Source organism: Chelonia mydas, chromosome 11 (assembly GCF_015237465.2).
Source record: "Chelonia mydas isolate rCheMyd1 chromosome 11, rCheMyd1.pri.v2, whole genome shotgun sequence".
Classification (NCBI taxonomy): domain Eukaryota; kingdom Metazoa; phylum Chordata; order Testudines; family Cheloniidae; genus Chelonia; species Chelonia mydas.
In genome coordinates this window covers 33,531,968-33,552,834 of record NC_051251.2, presented here as the reverse complement: position 1 = coordinate 33,552,834, position 20,867 = coordinate 33,531,968, and the positions used below count along the sequence as shown (strand labels likewise).

The 20,867-nt window shown below is 40.9% G+C and overlaps 1 protein-coding gene across 4 annotated transcripts in view; it reads right to left on the bottom strand.

Moving 5' to 3' along the window:
• SLC4A10 (solute carrier family 4 member 10) overlaps positions 1 to 20,867 on the bottom strand; it is a 266,531-nt gene that overhangs the window by 201,867 nt on the left and 43,797 nt on the right. The window contains exon 1 of one of the 4 annotated variants that reach the window (XM_007056647.3): positions 3,357 to 4,143. The exons of 1 other annotated variant lie outside the window; for it this stretch is intronic. In XM_007056647.3, coding sequence (XP_007056709.1) covers positions 3,357 to 3,437 — 81 coding nt within the window. In that variant the 5' untranslated portion in view covers positions 3,438 to 4,143. Of the gene's footprint in view, positions 1 to 3,356; positions 4,144 to 20,867 lie in introns of those variants that run through there. 2 more of the 4 variants (XM_027819028.3, XM_037912747.2) reach the window with 2 other exon arrangements.

Genomic DNA, 20,867 nt, shown 5'->3' with positions numbered 1-20,867 from the left:
ACCCTCAGCAAACCTCCAGTTAGGGAACCCCTTCCAGTAGCCACAGCAGACTGAAATAGATAGTTCATCACACTGCCTTTACTTCCAGGTAAGAGTTGGGAACTGGTTGTCTCTGCACCAGAATGCTCACTCTTACAGGCTGTGCAGATCTTTCAGGGGCTGAAAGGGGAAGCAAGCAGATTCAACATAGCAAGTTGTGGAGGGATGAGAAGTTAGTAGATGAAGGAAGAGACCACTCTCTCCCTCCAACCGTTCTGCAAACATTCTACCCTTCTATGGCCATTGAGCATTTCCAAGCATTCATTTATCTTCTGGGACTTGTTCAGTCCAAAAAGCCAAGATAATTTCTACAAGACGATTCCCTTAAAAAAAAGGCGGGGGGAGGGGAACCGGGGGATCTATAGAACTCAGAATTGTAAACCCTCTGCAGCAGGGACTGTCTTTTTGCTCTGTGTTTGTACAGCATCTAGCACAATGGGGTCTTGGTGCATGACTAGCACTCCTATGAGTTCTAGTGTTATAAACAAAATATTAATAGACAGAAAAATCATAATGATTAATAAAACGCATGCATGGCTTGCAGTTGCAGCAGTGTGCCTAGTGGAAGTCATATTGACAAGTGCTCTTTTCTCCTTAGGATAGCATTCTTTAGTTATTGATGTTTAGAACAAGCTCATTGTTTAAATAAAGTATGGTCATTATAAACGATGGCCCAAATTCCGCTCTTGGTTACATCAATGTAACTCCATTAACTTCAACTAAGCCAAAGTTACACTGGTATATCTGACAGCAGATTTTCATCCTTTATCTTTTCAAGCAAATGTGGCTCCTCTATGTTTAACTATTCAAATCACATTGTAGAGATCACAAATCTCCAGCCTATATATACACATCTTGCTGCTGTATGTTGTCCCAAAAATGAACTGCTCTTCCTAAATGTACTTCTATGGCTTGTTGCCTTCTGATCCTCCAAGAAAGCACCTTCTTAGCACCTAAACTGCTGGATTGTCTTTGAATGAGAGCTAAAACCACAATCTTGAGCACCTATGATCATTAATAATTCCATGGCACTTTTTAAAAGAGGTAGCATGTCAATCCTAGTGCCCTTCACAAATTCTAGCTCAAGTAATTACAATCTGCCACTTTATTACCCCTTGCAGATTCAGCTGGATGCAGTATACCCCTTAAATTCATGTCTTACATTTTTTAATATTTTATTATTACTTTTACAACCACAGTACCTAGAGCTCCAGCCAAGAGTAGGCCCCATTGTGCTAGGTGCTGTACAAACACATAGTAAGGAGACAGTCTCTGCCCCGAAGAACTAATAGAAATGTTTTCTTTTTCTGATGAAATAGGATCCAGTTCTATGAAAGGGCATGACCCTGCAGTTCTTACTCAGGCAAAACTCCCATCAAGGCGAAAGAGTTTTACCTGAGCAAGGAGGATCATAGGAGCAGGTCCAAAATTATAGGTATATCAACATTTTAAGTTACAGTTGTATAAAAGAACAAAGAAGCTTGGGTGATTTGGTCCCTTTGAGAAGGTCTTGAAAACACTGAAAAGCACCAAAATACCATGAAACCAATACTTTCAGGAATTTCACAGCAATGCCAAGAAACAGAATGTACTCATTGTGACTAATACATTAAAATACTGAAAATAAATTCTAACAGATTAAACAAGTCTTGTAGCAACTGAAGGTATAGTTAAATCATTCCAAAACTACTCAAGCTTAAGAGGATGGCAATCTTCCCTATTATTAATAAGAACATAAGCTGGATAAGTAGACTGGGAAACCTATAAATTATAGTCAGTATCAGTAAGTAGAATATTGTTTAAAAATATGTTTTTAATTAAAAATGATGTGACAGCCACTTTAACTGAATCAATTCCCTGCACGTGCTGGAGTTTTAGACCTCTTCTGTGTTCTGCAGCACACATTTCCAATTGACTGTCATTAAACTATGGGGAAATTGGAATATGCTTTTAATTGCAAAATCCAGACCAAAACAATACTGAAAATGCCTTGTGCATTTTATATATTTACATTTTTGAAACATAAAACAACATTTTAAATCCTTGATCATTTAATCCTGTGCTTTGAGGTCAGGAAATACCTACTATTTCTGCCAAATTGGGCTCCAATTATATGTGAAAACTGTCATGGGCCGAGGGTAAAGCAGGTAACAGGAAGCATTTCACATTACCTTCAACCTTGAGTGTAACTTTTAAAACATATAACCAAATATGTTTCCATGGAAATCTTCTGGGGGGAAAAAGCTAGAATCTGCTAAAATGGGGCTAAATATAATTTGTAAAAATAAACATCTCATAATTTCAAATATAATCTTCTTAAACTGTACACAGGATGCCCAAAATTGAACTCCTTTCCACAACTCTTATCCACCATTTGTAAGGAACACAGCTAAGCTGATTACAGTATTTTCAATTTCATTTTGTGTCCAGCACATAAAAATAGGCTATTATTGCTGCATTAAAAACCTTACATAACGTACCATCCCAGTTGCTTTCATTTATATAGTTAGGCTTTATTATCTGGCTCCACAGTATATTAATAAGCCCAATATTAACACCCTTTCAATAAGGTTGATAATGATTAAAAAATAAAATGCTATAGCATATTAAAGTACATTTTAATTACATTTTGGGAAAATTCTAAATATTTAAATTATTGATCACCTCTGTTTTTCAGGCCATTAGTATAATTATTACTCACCAACGCTAATAATTAAAAGTGAGACGTAGCTTGCCAACTTTTGCTTTCATTTTCAATGAGCTTCTATTCTTAAAACTGACCAGAAATAGAGCAAAAACCTGTTAGTGCAACATAAAGCAAAGATCTCTTCTTGCAGAATAACTCAGACCCATTACACAATGTGATAAACTATTTTAAATAACCTGCCATGGTGAGTAAAACAACTGATTTACAATGTGCTTTCGTAAGAGTGATGTACAGTATTAGTTAACAATTCGGTGTAAAGGTGCCGTGGAAAGATAATGCAACATAAAATGCAGTACCATCCTCTTGTTCTATATTTTACGTTATATCAAAAGCTATCACCTCTTTTACCAAGTTTGAACTGGAAAAAATTATATACGTACTAAAATTCATATTTAAAATATAATCAGTACTCTTATGCTAGTCCACTGGCAATTACCTGCATGTTAAATTTCCAAAAATTATTTGGTTTGCTTATGTATTAGGTAAATAGTCTATCCTCTAAATCCTGTAGCAAATCCAACAATAAACAGTAACACAAACTAATATAGCCTACCACTGAAAAACAAACACTATGCTAGAAATTAGTACTGTATAAATCATGAGGTCATACCTGATGACTTAGAGACTGGAATGGCTCACCGGTTCCAAGCTGCATGACCTTTCTATTTCCAGAAACCCCCAAAGATTGCATTTCCTATCTTATAAAAGAACATCATATAGCCATCTCTCTCTCAGCATCTTGTAGGCTAGTGAAGAAAGCATCAACAGCCGATCTGTCCATCAATAACTGCTGAAGTCATTGCCATCAAGAAATCAGATCTTAAATATAGTTTCCCCTGTGAGATCAAAGGCATCCGGTATTCAAGGAGACTGATACAGCGATATCACTGATGCTGCTAATGCTATCTGAAAACAGTAAGCTTACTGCTTAAAGCAATCCTGCATCATCCAAACAGAGCAAGCCACATCCTTCACCTCTTCATTTGCGTTACTACAAAAACTAGAGTGCCATTATGGATTTTATTTTTATATCTGGTCAGCTAAAGGAGACTGATATTATGCAACCCAGTTCACATTAGCAAACAGCAAATGTGACATATCCAGGTTATGAAATTTTATTTGCATGACCACTTCTCAGCAAGCAATATTGCTATCCAGAAGAAGCATCAAAATGTGATCCAAGGGAAAATTACCAGAAAGATCATAAACAATTCAAAAGCAGCAAAGCATTAAATACCTCTGTGGCACTTAAATAGCTTTTTTATATAAAATTTACAAATTGCAGGCTGTATTAAATTAAAAATATTTCTTGCTTAAATAATTTTTGTGTTTCTTTTCAAGAATTTGCATGCTCACTGCATTGTTCCATGTTAACAGCCCAGAAAACAGCATGCTTTGAAAACATGCCAGTATTATGACAGTAAAAATGTGTTTTGATACCAAACAAAACAATCACGTATCTGGATTTGTTTAGTTCCTATAGACCTTTCAAGACAGCAAGACTTACAATGCCCTTTCAGTAATTTTAAAAAATTCATTGACAATACATCGTAGTATTCTAACTATATATTATAATACACATATTTTAGTTATTTTATAGCAGTGCACAGCAGGACAGTTATGAAACAATTACTGTTAGATTAACATTAAGACGGATACTGAGTTAGGAACAATGCCAAACGGACAAAATGTCATTTCTCAGAATTAGGGCTGTCGATTAATCACAGTTAACTCACGCCATTAACTCAAAAAAATTAACTGCAATTAAAAAAATTAATCGTGATTAATAGCACTGTTAAACAATAGAATACCAATTGAAATTTTTAAAATATTTTTGGATGTTTTTCTACATTTTCAAATATATTGATTTCTATTACAACACAGAATACAAAGTGTACACGGCTCTTTTTATATTATTTTTATTTCAAATATTTGTACTGTAAAAATAATAAACAAAAGAAATAGTATTTTTCAATTCACCTCATACAAGTACTGTAGTGCAATCTCTTTATCATGAAAGTATAACTTACAAATGTAGATTTTTTTGTTACATAACTACACTCAAAAACAAAACAATGTAAAACTTTACAGCCTACAAGTCCACTCAGTCCTACTTCTCGTTCAGCCAATTGCTAAGACAAACAAGTTTGTCTACATTTATGGGTGATATTGCTGACTGCTTCTTATTTACAATGTCACCTGAAAGTGAGAACAGGCATTTGCAGGACACTTTTATAGCTGGCGTTGCAAGGCATTTACGTGCCAGATGCGCTAAAGATTCATATGTCCCTTCATGCTTTGGCCACCATTCCAGAGGACATGCTGCCATGCTGATGATGCTCGTTAAAAAAAATGCGTTAATTAAATTTGTGACTGAACTCCTTGGGGGAGAATTGTATGTCCCCTGTTCTGTATTACACACATCCTGCCATGTATTTCATGTTATAACAGTCTCGAATGATGACCCAGCACATGTTCGTTTTAAGAACACTTTCACAGCAGATTTGACAACACTCAAAGAAGGTACCAATATGAGATTTCTAAGGATAGATATAGCACTCAACCCAAGGTTTAAGAATCTGAAGTGCCTTCCAAAATACGAGATGGACAAGGTGTAGAAAATGTTTTCAGATGTCTTAAAAGAGCAACACTCCGATGCGGAAACTACTGAACCTGAACCACCAAAAAAGAAAATCAACCTTCTGTTGGTGGCATCTGATTCAGATGATGAAAATGAATATGCATTGGTCCGCTCTGCTTTGGATCATTATCAAGCAGAACCCGTCATCAGCATGGACACATGACTTCTGGAATGGTGGTTGAAGCGTGAAGGGACATATGAATCATTAGGGCATCTGGCACATAAATATCTTGCAATACCGGCTACAACAGTGCCATGCAAAAGCCTGTTCTCACTTTCAGGTGACATTGTAAACAAGACGTGGGCAACATTATCTCCTGCAAATTGTAACCAAACTTGTTTGTCTGAGTGATTGGCTGAAGTAGGACTGAGCAGACTTGTAGGTTCTAAAGTTTTACATTGTTTTATTTTTGAATGCAGTTTTTTTTGTACATAATTCTACGTTTGTAACTTCAACTTTTATTATAAAGAGATTGCACTACACTACTTGTATTAGGTTGTAATAAAAAATAAATATAAAATGAGCATTATACACTTTGTATTATGTGTTCTAATTTAAATCAATATATTTGAAAATGTAGAAAACATCCAAAAATATTTAAATACATGGTATTCTATTATTAACAGTGCAATTAATCACGACTAATTTTTTTAATCATGCAATTAATAGCAATTAATTTTTAATTGCTTGACAGCTCTACTCAGAATTAAAGAGAACATATACAGCTGACAAATTGTGAAGTTATCATTTCCTAGCTTGTTCCTGAATTCTAAAGCCACAGAATAATTTAAGTTATTCATGGCATTTGGAAACTACTATTAGTTCATGCAGTTCTTCTGCCTGAAAATACAGGAATATTCCCTCAGAATGTTTTCTAAACATACTGCAATTGGCTACATATTACCAAGTTTTAAATAAATACAACTTGGCTAAATTCATCCCTGATGTAATTCCATTGACTCAAATGGCTTGCATGCCATTGGGCGGAATTTAGCTTCCCATCTTTACCACTGAATAGTAAGAAACTTCAGCCAGAAGTAAATGGTTTCTAAATTAAGTCACCCAAATCCATTCTACTCCATTACTTTAACAGTTTTACTTTTCAGTTACAGTAATTGCTCTTAGCAACTTCCAGTTAATCAGCTTTGGCATGAAGTATTCATATTATGATGGACAACAGCAAAATGGTATCTTCCATGAATACTGCAAGTTTACCTTTAAGGAAGGAATTTTTTTTGTTCTAAACGTTAACTGTTTTATAGCACGCAATGGGCCAGACCCTGGTCTGCATTAAGGCAGCTCCGTACCACTCCCCCAGAATAAAGTAGTACTAAAGGTAGCATAACTGGCCACAAAAGGACCATATAGGGATCCTTATGAGACTCACTATTGCAGGTCCTATGCTTTGTGAAGATGGGGTAGGGGGCATGGCTATCGAAGGGGCTTATCTGGTATGGCCCTATGTCTTGAGATCCCTGGCTGCTGTAACAGCCACTGGCAACTGGTGCAACTTAGAGGAGCCTCGAGGCTGCTCTAAACTGCACTAGTAGACCAGATCAGGCCAAGACTGGTGAAGTGCAAAGTGGCTTAAAACAATACCACCTCTTCCTCAACCGCCACTGGGTATGTCTGCACTGCAGTTAAAAACCCATGGCTGGCCCACGCCAGCTGACTTGGGTTTGTAGGGCTCGGGCTAAAAGGCCACTTAATTGAGATGTAGACATTTGGACTTCGGCTGGAGTTTGGGCTCTAGGAACCTGCGAGGAAGGAGAGTCCTGGAGCCCAAGCCGAAATGTCTACAATGCAGTTAAACAGACCCTTAGCCCAAGTCCCAGGTGCCCAAGTCAGCTCACACAGGCCAGCCCTGGGTGTCTTCTTGCAGTGTAGACATATCCATTGAGCCTTGCCAAGCGTTCCTTGGCTACAGCTCAGTTTCTGATCCTATGTATGTATATTATGAATATAGTGTTAAAAACACTATTTGGATTCTCAGTAATGTTATGTTTGAGCTTTGAAGGACCTAATGTTATTTAATTATATTAAAAAAATATAAAAGCCTTTAAGCATATACATATAAGACATCCTCTGGGATGCTCCAAAGGATTTTCTCCATTAAGAAAGGCAATTGTTTTTTCACACTTTTTTCACACTTCTTTTATTCTTCAGGAAAGGTAAATTTAGAGACCTAAAAAAATGACATTATAACATGATTATCATGGAAATCAGGATTTCATTTTAAGTATAACTAAGATTACTGAAACAGGACATTTGTAAAGTTCTTATAAAATAATGTAGAATTCACTTTCAATCAAATCAGTCCACTAGAACTGTGGCAAATGGGATATATTAAAATATTCAAAGAGATGAAGAGGATCATTTTGGCAGGATGACTTGCAACACAATGTGAACAGAACAACAACTCTTCTTTACCTGATATAAAATGTGAACACATTCTCAGCGCAGAATTGTTTGAGTCAAGGGAAAACATCTCACCCTTTTTATAACACAATGCAGCATTACGAGATCATACAATCAGCTGCTGCCATTTACAAATTTACTGCTGCACAAATATCATATTGAGACCGATGACTGCATAGGCACACGTAAGAGAGTATAACAAATCTTTTCATGTACGTAATCCACTGACATGACCCTCTAAAATTCAGCAAGCTTCTTTCCGATAATATAGTTGTGAAAAAGATGAAAGACAAAAGAAATGGAAAATGACTGGATGAACAATATATGTTGCTAAGATGTCGTGATCAATGCTCATCCCATTTTATGTGATGAGATTTAGCCTACCAACAGAGTGTGACAGGGCAAGGCCAGATCGCTATAGAAAAGTAATGGGAGATAGATATATTAGCTCCAGGCTAAACAAATCCCTGGTACCAGGATAAGTGAAATGGCAGCTGCTCCAGGTCAATTAAGACACCTGGGGCCAATTCAGAACTTTCCAGAAGGCAGGGAGAATGCTAGGTTGATTGGGACACCTGAAGCCAATCAGGGGCTGGCTGAAACTAGTTAAAAGCCTCCCAGTTAATCAAGTGGGTGTGCATGTCAGGAGCTGTGGGAGGAAGTTGCGCTGTTGGAGAGACTGAGTAGCACACACCATATCAGGCACAAGGAAGGAGGCCCTGAGGTAAGAGTGAAGTGGAGCTTGAGGAAGTGAGGGCTGCTGTGGGGGAAGTAGCCCAGGGAATTGTACATGTCATGTTCCTGAAAGGTCAGATACCATAGCTGATACTATTAGGGTCCCTGGGCTGGAGCCTGGAGTAGAGGGTGGGCCCAGGCTCCCCGCCTTTTGCCCCCTGATTAATCACTGAGACTGGGAGATGACAGAGACTGTGCAAGGAAGGATAACTTCTCCTCACCTCCCTCGCTGGCTTATGATGAAAATGGCTCAGTAGACTGTGACCCTTGTCTCTAGAGAGAGAAGGGTTATGTAGAGGGTCACAGTGAGCCTCTGAGGCTAGCGAAATCTGCCAGGAAACGTGGGACACACGGAGGCAAGGACAGAGCTTTGTCACAACTGGTGTGAAGTGGGATTTCATTCACAGCGTGACAGAAGAAAGAGGTTTAAAAAAAAAAGTGCACTGGGGTTTTGGGTTTTGTTTTTTTGTTTGTTTGTTTGCTTTGTACCACAATGGAGGAGGTGGTAAGAGCTCTGGTACAAGCCATGGCAGCCCAGCAGGAGGCCACCCGGGTTCAGCCAATGGCACAACAGGAGTCTATGCGGCTACACCAGGAAACCAATCAATTATTGGTGAGCCAGGCGACCCAAGATCATGCCCTCTTGAGAGAGGTAGTGGACCAGCTGAAGATCCTCACCACCCAGGCCCGGGCGTCCGACAGGACGCGAACCCTGAGGGCCACTGTTTGTCTGCCAAAGACGATGTTGGGAGATGACATAGAGGCATATCTCCTCTCATTCGAAAGGACTGCTCAGCGTAAGGCTTGGCCCCAGGAGCAGTGGGCCAGCATTCTTGCCCCTTTTTTGTGTGGAGAGGCCCAGAAGGCCTACTTTGACTTGCCTGCCATGGATGCCACTGACTATACCCGTCTGAAGGCAGAGATCCTAGCACGATCAGGGGTAATGGCAGCGGTAAGGGCCCAGAGGTTCCATGAGTGGAAATACCAGGAGAACAAACCCCTGAGGTCCCAGCTATTCAACCTCATACACCTCGTGTGGAAGTGGTTACAGCCTGAGGTGTGCAGCCCGGAGGAGATTTTGGAGACCCTGGTCATAGACCATTATGTGCGGGGACTGCCACCAGATCTCCGCAAATGGGTAGGCCAGAACAATCCATCCACGTACGATGAGATGATCACGCTGGTAGAAAGATAGATGACAGCCAGGGAACTGACCCGACTACCCAAGGAAGGCCCTTTTCAAAGCAAGCACCCGACCCCAACCCTGGAAGGTTGGGCAGCCAAACCCCCGGGGAGTCCTAGGTGGAAGAAGGTGGGGGGCCGAAAACCAGCGGGGACCCCAGAAGAAAGGGATTGGAACAATGAACAGAGATCTTTCATCAACTACGGACCTCTGTATACCACCCGCAAACAGATGGCCTTGTGGAAAGGTTCAATAGGACCCTCAAGGCCATGATCAGGAAAGTGGTGAGCTGGGATGGGAAAGATTGGGATACCCTATTGCCTTACCTCATGTTCGCCATCCGGGAGGTTCCGCAAGCCTCCACGGGTTTCTCTCTATTCGAACTACTATATGGGCGCCACCCTCGGGGCATATTGGATATAGCCAGAGAAGCCTGGGAAGAGGAGCCAAATCCCAGAAGGAACATAGTCGAGCATGTACTGCAGATGAGAGATCAGATAGCCCGAGTTACACCCATTGTACGGAAACACTTGGAGAGAGTACAAGAGACCCAACGAACCCATTATAACCACCAAGCGAAGTTTCAACGGTTCCAACCAGGCGATCAAGTGATGGTACTGGTGCCCACAGCAGAAAGTAAACTGTTGGCCCAGTGGCAGGGACCCTACGAAATAATCGAAGCCGTGGGAGAGGTGAACTATAAGGTGCAGCAGCCAGGCCGCCGGAAATCGGAGCAAATTTACCACATCAATCTTCTAAAACCTTGGCACGATCGAGAGGCATGCTTAGTCATGCAGGAGACCCTTCCCCAGGAGGATAACTTACACGAGCAAGTGAGGATATCATCCGACTTGACGCCGATCCAAAAGATGGAGGCAGCTGACATGATTAATCGCAACCGAGATGTGTTCTCTACAAAACCAGGGCGGATGACTGAAACCTATCACCATATCCGCACAATCCCCGGAGCCAAGGTAACATTGAGATCCTACCGAATCCCAGCAGCCAAAAGAGAAGAAATCAAGGCCGAAGTAAAGAAAATGTTAGAATTAGGGGTTATTGAAGAATCTTACAGTCAGTGGTCCAGTCCAATTGTTCTAGTGCCTAAACCTGATGGTACCATGAGATTCTGTAATGACTTTCGCCGACTGAATGAAATACCCCAGTTTGATGCATATCCCATACCACGCATCAACGAACTGGTTGACCAACTGGGTAGTGCCCGATTCTTGACTATACTGGATCTGACAAAAGGGTACTGGCAGATTCCTCTGACCAAAGAAGCTAAAGAAAAGACCGCATTCTCCACCCCGGTAGGCTATTCCAGTACACCATCCTCCCTTTTGGGCTACATGGGGCCCCAGCCACATTCCAGCGCCTCATGGATAAGCTGCTGCGCCCCCATACTAGTTATGCAGCTGCACACCTAGATAATGTCATCATCCATATGCCAGACTGGGGAATCCACTTGGAGAAAGTTGAGGCAGTACTGCGCACCTTAAGGTGGGCTGGCCTCACTGCTGATCTTGCTAAATGCACCATAGCACTAGCAGAGGCTAGGTACCTGGGATATATTGTGGGAAGGGGCATAGTGAAGCCCCAAACAAATAAGCTAGAGGCAATTCAAAACTGGCCCCGGCCGACCCGAAAGAAGCAGGTCCGTGCGTTCCTAGGCATGGTAGGCTACGACCGACGTTTTATTCCCCACTTCACCACTAGGGCAAGTCCCCTAAGAGACCTGGTGAAGGCCCGAGGTCCAGAAATGGTAAAGTGGACTGACACAGCAGAGGGGGCATTTACAGACCTTCGGATGGCCCTCTGTAATGACCCCGTACTTTAACAGGGAATTTATTTTACAAACAGACGCTTCCGAGGTGGGGTTGGGGGCAGTTCTGTCGCAAATGGTGGGAGAAGAGGAACACCAGATCCTTTACCTAAGCAGAAAGCTTCTCCCAAGAGAACAGAAATACGCAGTAGTTGAGAGAGAATGCCTTGCTGTCAAATGGGCTATGGAGACACTGCGTTATTACCTCTTAGGCTGGCGATTTACTCTTGTGATGGACCATGCACCCCTCCAGTGGATGCAGCGGAATAAGAAAAAGAATGCAAGGGTCACTAGGTGGTTCTTATCCCTCCAACCATTCCAGTTCCACATACGGCACAGGGCTGGATGCCACCATGGCAATGCTGATGGTCTGTCACGAGCATATTGCCTGGCATCCCAAGTTGCCCAACTCTATGGTGTTGAGCAGAGGAGGGGGATATGTGAAGGGGCAAGGCCAGATGGCTATAGAAAAGTAGTGGGAGATAGATATATTAGCTCCAGGCTAAACAAATCCCTGGTACCAGGATAAGTGAAATGGCAGCTGCTCCAGGTCAATTAAGACACCTGGGGCCAATTTAGAACTTTCCAGAAGGCAGGGAGAATGCTAGGTTGATTGGGACACCTGAAGCCAATCAGGGGCTGGCTGAAACTAGTTAAAAGCCTCCCAGTTAGTCAGGTGGGTGTGCATGTCAGGAGCTGTGGGAGGAAGTTATGTTTTTGGAGAGGCTGAGTAGTATACACCATATCAGGCACAAGGAAGGAGGCCCTGAGGTAAGAGTGAAGTGGAGCTTGAGGAAGTGAGGGCTGCTGTGGGGGAAGTAGCCCAGGGAATTGTACATGTCATGTTCCTAAAAGGTCAGCTACCATAGCTGATACTATTAGGGTCCCTGGGCTGGAGCCTGGAGTAGAGGGTGGGCCCAGGCTCCCCGCCCTTTGCCCCCTGATTAATCACTGAGACTGGGAGATGACAGAGACTGTGCAAGGAAGGATAACTTCTCCTCACCTCCCTTGCTGGCTTATGATGAAAATGGCTCAGTAGACTGTGACCCTTGTCTCAAGAGAGAGAAGGGTTACGTGGAGGGTCACAGTGAGCCTCTGAGGCTAGCGAAATCTGCCAGGAAACGCGGGACACACGGAGGCAAGGACAGAGCTTTGTCACAAGAGCTATATCACCATTTTGAAGGATGAAAATACAAAGTTTAGCACGATAAGCACTAATGCAAGAACTGTCGTTTACAGTGTCTGTCCACAAGGAGTAAATAACCTCTCCCCTTTCCTTGCCAATTGGCCACTAGAAGGAGCAAAACGCTAACTGGGGACAGGCAGAGAGATTCTTTCCTGAATTGTTTGCCAACATCAGTCTCTGCACAAATTGTAAAAACAGTCAAAAGTATATATTTCATTTTGAATAATATCCAGATATTGACACCCATAAGATGCTCAGTTTTCTTCTCTATGACAATATAATTACTATTTTGTAAATCTAGTAGCAAATAATTTTAGCTGTTTCATTTTATAATGTTACAATGTACTGCATAGTATATGCAGTGTGTATAGTATCATCTTATACAGTGGAGATCATTTTGCATTAAAAGACCTTGAAGTCAATGGAGCTACATCATCTTACACCAGCTAAGGATGGTCCACAGTATAGTTTGTGTGTCTACCATTTTCCTTCTACACACAAATTGCAAATCCAGATTTTCCTGTGGCTTTTATCATTTGTCAGTATTCAGTGAGGCCTAGAGGCCTTGGCATGAGCTGGCACCTGATCTGTCAGAGTCACAATGGGTTTCACAGAAACTTGCTAGAACAATTATAATCAATGGGACATGGTAATACCAGGGTACAAAATATACAGGAATGACAAAGTAGGTCACACTGGTGCTAGGGACAGTAAATGTGAAAGAAAGAATAGAGTCAAATATAGTAAAAACTTTAAATGAATCAAACAGTACCATAGAATTTTTCTGGATAGAAATTCCACGCTTGAATAATAAATGTATTGTAGTAGGATCCTACTGACCACCTGACTAGGATGGTGACAGTGATTGTGAAATGCTCCAGTAGGCTAGAGAGGCTACAAAAACAGAAAACCCAATAACTATGAAGAAGAAAAAGGTGAAGATGGGCTCCCAGAGTTTTTATTGGGCTTGTTCCTGCATAGTGCTGTGCATTTAAATGAGAAGCACCAGAATGGTCTAAGACTTTCTTGTTAGGAATGAGGAGTTGTAATCCTGATCCAATAAAGATATAAGCTGCACTGCACTGGTCCAGCACAAGACTGATACTGGGGAAAGCCACCTCACCATTGCCCAATAACAAAGAGGGAACAAGGCCTTACAGAGCATTGAGGAAATGCATAGGGAGGCATAATTGGGCCTTCAACCAGTCCTGGTGCCTCAGCCAAAGAAAGAAAGGTAGCAGCACCATATTCTGTGTGGACTATAGAAAATTAAATGAAGTCACTTGCGATTCTTATCCATTACCACAAATAAGTGATATTCTGGATGATGCAGTAGGTTCACTCTAGTTTTCCCACACAGAATCTGTTGGGACAATGGGCCTACAAATTTATCCTAATTGCAAATGCAACTGAAAAAAGTGAAAGTTAATAACCTACAATAACAAACGGTGATGGGAAACGGGGCAACAGTGAGACAGAAAAAGATTGAACTGGTCCAAACAAAAAGGCCTACTGAGATAACACAAGGACTCTGTTAAAATCATGCCTGTTAAACAACAAAAAAGTGTGGGACTGGAAGTTAATTAATCAAAATTGGTGTGTTCGAAATTAGGCCCAATTTGTGGTCAAAATAACGAGGGGGTGGGCTATTCCACCCACCGCTCCTCTTTTGGGGTTGTCAAACATAGACTTTGGGCAAGGGAAAGGCCGACTGAAAGATGAGAGAAGGGAAAAGAGTGAGCTTCACCATCATGGCTGCCAACCACTCTGTCTCCTGGGACCCTGGACCTTCGTCATCCTAATCCTGAGGGATGCCCACACCAGACTGGGCCAGAGAGAGAGGGAACCAGATGACATCACCACCTCCACCAGCTTTAGTTAAATTCCAAATACCACCTGAGATGTTAGACTGTCACACGCCCCAGGGTGTCCTGTTCCTTCCCCACCTGATTTCTTCTCTTTCCTATGCCTCTCCTGTTGCCTTGTATGTAATAAGTGTCTGCCTTAGCTGGCCAAAACTGTGTATTCTGCAACACGGCGGTAAGCCTGTGACCAGGAAGAGGCAGTAAAAAGCAATTCTCTAAGCAGCCCGACACTGATATGAGTTTGCCAGTCTCAGAGTGACTGATAAGACCATGTTTTGTGCCTGATTCCGCTCCCCACCCACAGCAGATGAGTCTCATTTTTAACTTAACACCAGAAACAGAAGCTGCATTTTCCATTTTGCCTGTTCTTTTTTCTCTCCTTTTGTGTTTTTTTTTTTCATTTTGTCTTTCAGAAAACAGAACTTCAACAACAGCAGCAATACCAACAAGCTCCAGCCCACCTCAACTAACAACTCTTTTTCCTCCCATGAGAGGGCAGTTAATACCATCTAAGGAACTGTCAGATTCCCCTTCTAAAGATTCTCTTCAGCTAAAAGGAAAGGGAACAAGGGATGTTAAAATGAAAAACCTTAAGAACATAAGAACGGCCATACTGGGTCAGACCAAAGGTCCGTCAAGCCCAGTATTCTGTCCTCTGACAGTGGCCAATGGCAGGTGCCCCAAAGGGAATGAACCAACAGGTTATCATCAAGTGATCCAGGCTCTGTCACCCAATCCCAGCTTCTGGCAAACAGAGGCTAGGGACACCATCCCTGCCCATCCTGGCTAATAGCCATTGATGGACCTATCTTCCATGAATCTATCTAGCTCCCTTTTGAACCCTGTTATAGTATTTGCCTTCACAACATCCTCTGGCAAGGAGTTCCAGTGCATTTTGTGAAAAAATACTTTGAGTTCGTTTTAAACCTGCTACCTATTAATTTCATTTGGTGGCCCCTGGCTCTTGCATTATGAGGAGTAAATAACACTCCCTTATTTACTTTCTCTATGCTACTCATGATTTTATAGACCTCTATCATATCCCCCTTAGTCGCCTCTTTTTCAAGCTGAAAAGTCTGTGTCTTATTAATCTCTCCTCATATGGAAGCCGTTCCATACCCCTAATAATTTTTGTTGCTTTTTTCTGAATCTTTTCCAATTCCAATATATCATTTTTGAGATGGGGTGACCACATCTGCACACAGTATTCAAGGTGTGGGTGTACCATGGATTTATGTAGAGGCAATATGATATTTTCAGTCTTATTATCTGTCCCTTTCTTGATGATTCCCAACATTCTGTTCCCTTTGCTGACTGCCACTGCACATTGAGTGGATGATTTCAGAGAACTATTCACAATGACTCTAAGATCTCTTTCTTGAGTGGTAACAGCTAATTTAGACCCCATCATTGTATATGTATAGTTAGGATTATGTTTTCCAATGTGCATTACTTTTCATTTATCAACATTAAATTTCATCTGCCATTTTGTTGCCCACTCACCCAGTTTTGTGAGATCCTTTTGTAGCTCTTCACAGTCTGCCTGGGACTTAATTATCTTGAGTAGTTTTGTATCATCTGAAAATTTTGCCACCTCACTGTTTACCCCTTTTTCCAGATCGTTTATGAATATGTTAAATAGGACTGGGCCCAGTACAGATCCCTGGGGGACACCACTATTTACCTCTCTCCATTCTGAAAACTGACCATTTATTCCTACCCCTTGTTTCCTATATTTTAACCAGTTACCAATCCATGAGAGAACCTTCCCTCTTATCCCATGACTGCTTATTTTGCTTAAGAGCCTTTGGTGAGGGACCTTTTCAAAGGCTTTCTGAAAATCTAAGAACACTATATCCACTGGATCTCCTTTGTCCGCATGCTTGTTGACCCCCTCTAAGAATTCTAGTAGATTGATGAGGCATGATTTCCCTGTACAAAACCCATGTTGACTATTTCCCAACAAATTATGTTCATCTATGTGTCTGACAATTTTGTTCTTTATGATAGTTTCAACCAATTTGCCCAATACTGAAGTGAGGCTTACTGGCCTGTAGTTGCCAGGGTCACGTCTGGAGCCCTTTTTGAAAATTGGCATCACATTAGCTATCCTCCAGTCATTTGGTACAGAAGCTGATTTAAATGATAGGTTACAGATGACAGTTAGTAGTCCTGCAATTTCACATTTGAGTTCCTTCAGAACTCTTGGGTGAATACCATCAGGTCCTGGAGACTTATTACTGTTTAGTTTATCAATTTGTTCCAAAACCTCCTCTAATGACACCTCAATTTGGGACAGTTCCTCAGATCGGTCACCCAAAAAGAATGGCTCAAGTTTGGGAATCTCTCTCACAACCTCAACAGTGAAGATCGATGCAAAGAATTCATTTAGTTTCTCTGCAATGGCCTTATAGTCTTTGAGTGCTCCTTTAGCATCTCGATGGTCCAGTGGCTTCTGATGTATTAAAAAAAATTGCTATTACTTTTGGAGTCTTTGGCTAGCTGTTCTTCAAATTCTTTTTTGGTCTTTCTCATTATATTTTACACTTAATTTGCCAGAGTTTATGCTCTTTTCTATTTTCCTCATTAGGATTTATGTTCCACTTTTTAAAGGATGCCCTTTTGCCTCTCACTCCTTCTTTTACTTTGTTGTTTAACCACGGTGGCTCTTTTTTGGTTCTCTTACTATGTTTTTTAAATTGGGGTATACATTTAAGTTGAGCCTCTATTATGGTGTCTTTAAAAATTTTCCACACAGCTTGCAGGGATTTTACTTTTGGTACTGTACCTTTTAATTTCTGTTTCACTAATCTCATCATTTTTGTGTAGTTCCCCTTTCTGAAATTAAATGCTACAGTGTTGGGCCGCTGTGGAGTTTTCCCCGCCACAGGGATGTTAAATTTAATTATATTATGGTCACTATTACCAAGCGGTCCAGCTATATTCACCTCTTGGACCTGATCCTGTGCTCCACTTAGGACTTTAAATCAAGAATAGCCTCTCCTCTTGTGGGTTCCAGGACTACCTGCTCCAAGAAGCAGCCATTTAAGGTGTCAAGAAACTTTCTCTCAGCATCCCTTCCTGAGGTGATATGTACCCAGTCAATATGGTGATAGTTGAAATTCCCCATCATTATTGAGTTTTTTACTTTAATAGCCTCTCTAATCTCCCTGAGCATTTTGGAGTCGCTAAGTGAGCTGTAGCTCACGAAAGCTTATGCTCAAATAAATTTGTTAGTCTCTAAGGCGCCACAAGTACTCCTGTTCTTTTTGCGGATACAGACTAACACAGCTGCGACTCTAACACCTTACTGTACATTTTAAATGCTTCAATGGTTTTTCCCTTCTCTTCTGTATCTGTAATAAGGGTTAAAAAATTAATAGTGTATTTGTCACAGTACTATACAGACTAAGGTCTCTGTAGATCAAAGCCTGAACCTTGTTTAAATCTAATGTTGAACAGTTACAAGGTCATGTTAAAACTTCTGACTCTTTTTGCCTATTTATTCCATCTAAATTGCTACAATAAATCTTAAAAGTGGGTACTGGCAAGTGGAAGTGGATCCAAAGGACAGGTAAAGGGCAAGGCCAGTGGCAATTGAAAGAGACAGATTTCAGCTTGCGCAATCACTAGCCACATTTGAGAGGCTAATGGAGAGGGGGAAGACAATAAGATCTCTGGCATGTCGATCAGCCTGTTTGTCATACAGTAGAACCCCAGAGTTATGAACTGACCCATCAACTACACATCTCATTTGGAACTGGGCAGCAGCAGAGGCCAAAAAACATAAAAACAAAAAAAAGCAAATACAGTACAGCGCTGTGTTAAGCGTAAATCTCTAAAACATAAAGGGAAAGCAGCATTAAGTCAATGTTCAGTTGTAAACTTTTGAAAGAACAACCATAACGTTTTGTGCAGACTTACGAACATTTCAGAGTTATGAACAACCTCCGAAGTGTTTATAACTCTGAGGTTCTACTGTACCTAGACAAAATTCCAGTGCATGCTAACATCTCTGAACAATAACTGAAGTGTTTACAAATTGTCTGTGATAAACTCCAGGCTGCCAATCTGAAGTTAAACCCCAAAAATGTGAGTTGCTTAAAAAAAAAAAAAAGGAGGTGAAATTTACCTTGTGCAATTCCCACTGACAGAAAGAAAACTGAAGCTGCACAGAACTGGCCAACTCAGCAGTGAAGAATTTTGTATGTTGTTGCTCCTGTTACAGAAGGGTTATTTATGGATTTGCCAAAACATTGCATAGGTTGAATGAGGAATGGAATCCATTTCAGTCATTAGCAGAGCGTGATTCAGCATTTTTAGAGCAGATAGAGCCTCTTGTGGATACCCCTGTGTTGGCCCACCCATGTTTCAAAACCTCTTTCATATTGGTTATAGATGCTAGTACTTATAGATTGGGGGGGGGGGCCGGTCATACTGACACAAGAACACAAGGAACTTGAGAGGGAGGCGTCTTATTACAGCAGAGTCTAAATTCTCCTGAGATAAATTATTACATAGCCCAAGAGGAACTCCTGCCAGTGCTTAGATCTATACACCATTTTCACCACTATTTGTATTGAAGGAAGTTTATGGCCAGAACAGGAACATACTTCACTGTAATGGCTCTTCAGATTCAGGAATCCTGAAGGACAACTTGCAGGTGGATGGAAAAACTGGAGTATTATGATTTCACAGTCACATACAGGCCTGGACACAAACGTGGCAATGCCAGTGCCTTGTCCAGATGGCCTGTTGGGAAGCTAATTGTAAACACTGCCCTAAGCAGCGGATCAAGGAATTGGTTGCAGCTACTCAAAAGGGAGGGTCCTGATATCAGAATAATCACAGAATCATAGAAATGTAGGGCTGGAAGAGACCTAGAGAAATGCAACTGGAAAGTCATTTGACAAACACAGCTATTTTGCAAGGTAGAAACTCTCCCAGAATACTGCAGTAAAAGCTTTCTGGTCACAGAGAGAAAGCTTGGAGTTTAAAGAGGAAACATTGTACAGGAGATGATAAATGAGCAGGTGATGAATACATGTATCATCTCATTGTAACAGACACATTGAAACAGGATGTTCTTACATTATGATATGACTTTAAAATAGAATGCATCACTGTTGATGTGCTTGAGCTTCTGCGTGAAAAGAAACAACAAACATTCCTCATGTGCTCATTGAAAAAAGCCTTTTCCAGATGGTTGAAAGGAAATTGGGCAGGGAAGGAAAACTCCAAGGAGATTTGGATGGGAATAAAATCGTTTTGGATTGGTGATGTGAAACTATTCGGTCAGAAAGACACTATGTAAATCGTTAAGATTGTATGATTTGTAATATATTAAATCATTTATTTTCTTTTCTGTCTGGGATGGGTTTAGAGTATCATGATTTTAGACTCCATCAGAAGATGGGAGAATCTAGAACAGGGATGTCTTATGGGTTGGGTTAAACCTCACTGAAACTAGTTAGTAACCACCCCCTTTCATTCAGGATAAGAAGAGCAATTGAGCATCTTTATGGAATATATATTCCATAAAGACGCTCAAAATAGATATGAAATAGGGACTTCCACCCTAAACAAGCCACATTAAGGCTGAAGTAAGATCTTGCCAGGCAGCCCAAAGGGTGTTCCTCTGTGATATGATAAACCCAGGGGTGGGGAGGATTGATTGGATATTTCTATCTGGATTTCTCTGCGCAAAAGTGGAAGTGTTTAGGTGAATATTTAAATTTAATACTTCTTGGTAAGAGGTTATAATATTTCTGAACTTACATGTTTATGTTCTATCAAAAAGATAGATCTTCAAAGATTCTCATTCAGTCATTAATTCAATGGCTTTAAGCCAGGAGGTCTATTCACCAGGGCTCCAGATAGAAATGATTGTTAGTGAAGGAAACTTGAAGTCAATTTTTTTTAAAGAACAGAAATAGTTATACATAGAAATGGACCAGAACTAAAACTATGGATCCAAACCCTACAAGCTTGTAGGCTGTTCAAAGCCTGAATCCAGATTTGGATTCAAATTTTGCAAATCACATACCTTAGCTTTACAATGGGTTGTACCAAAACCACCAGTTCCAAACACCCACAACTTTGAATTCCATCTCTGGATCTGAATTTTGTGTCATATGCCACGCTCTAATAATCATGAACATCATCCAGAGCATTTCTTTACATGTTATTCACATTTTTACAAAGCAGTGAAAAGATTAGTACAGAAGGGACTAAAATCATGTTCTTTCTAGTACTTTATCTTCAAAA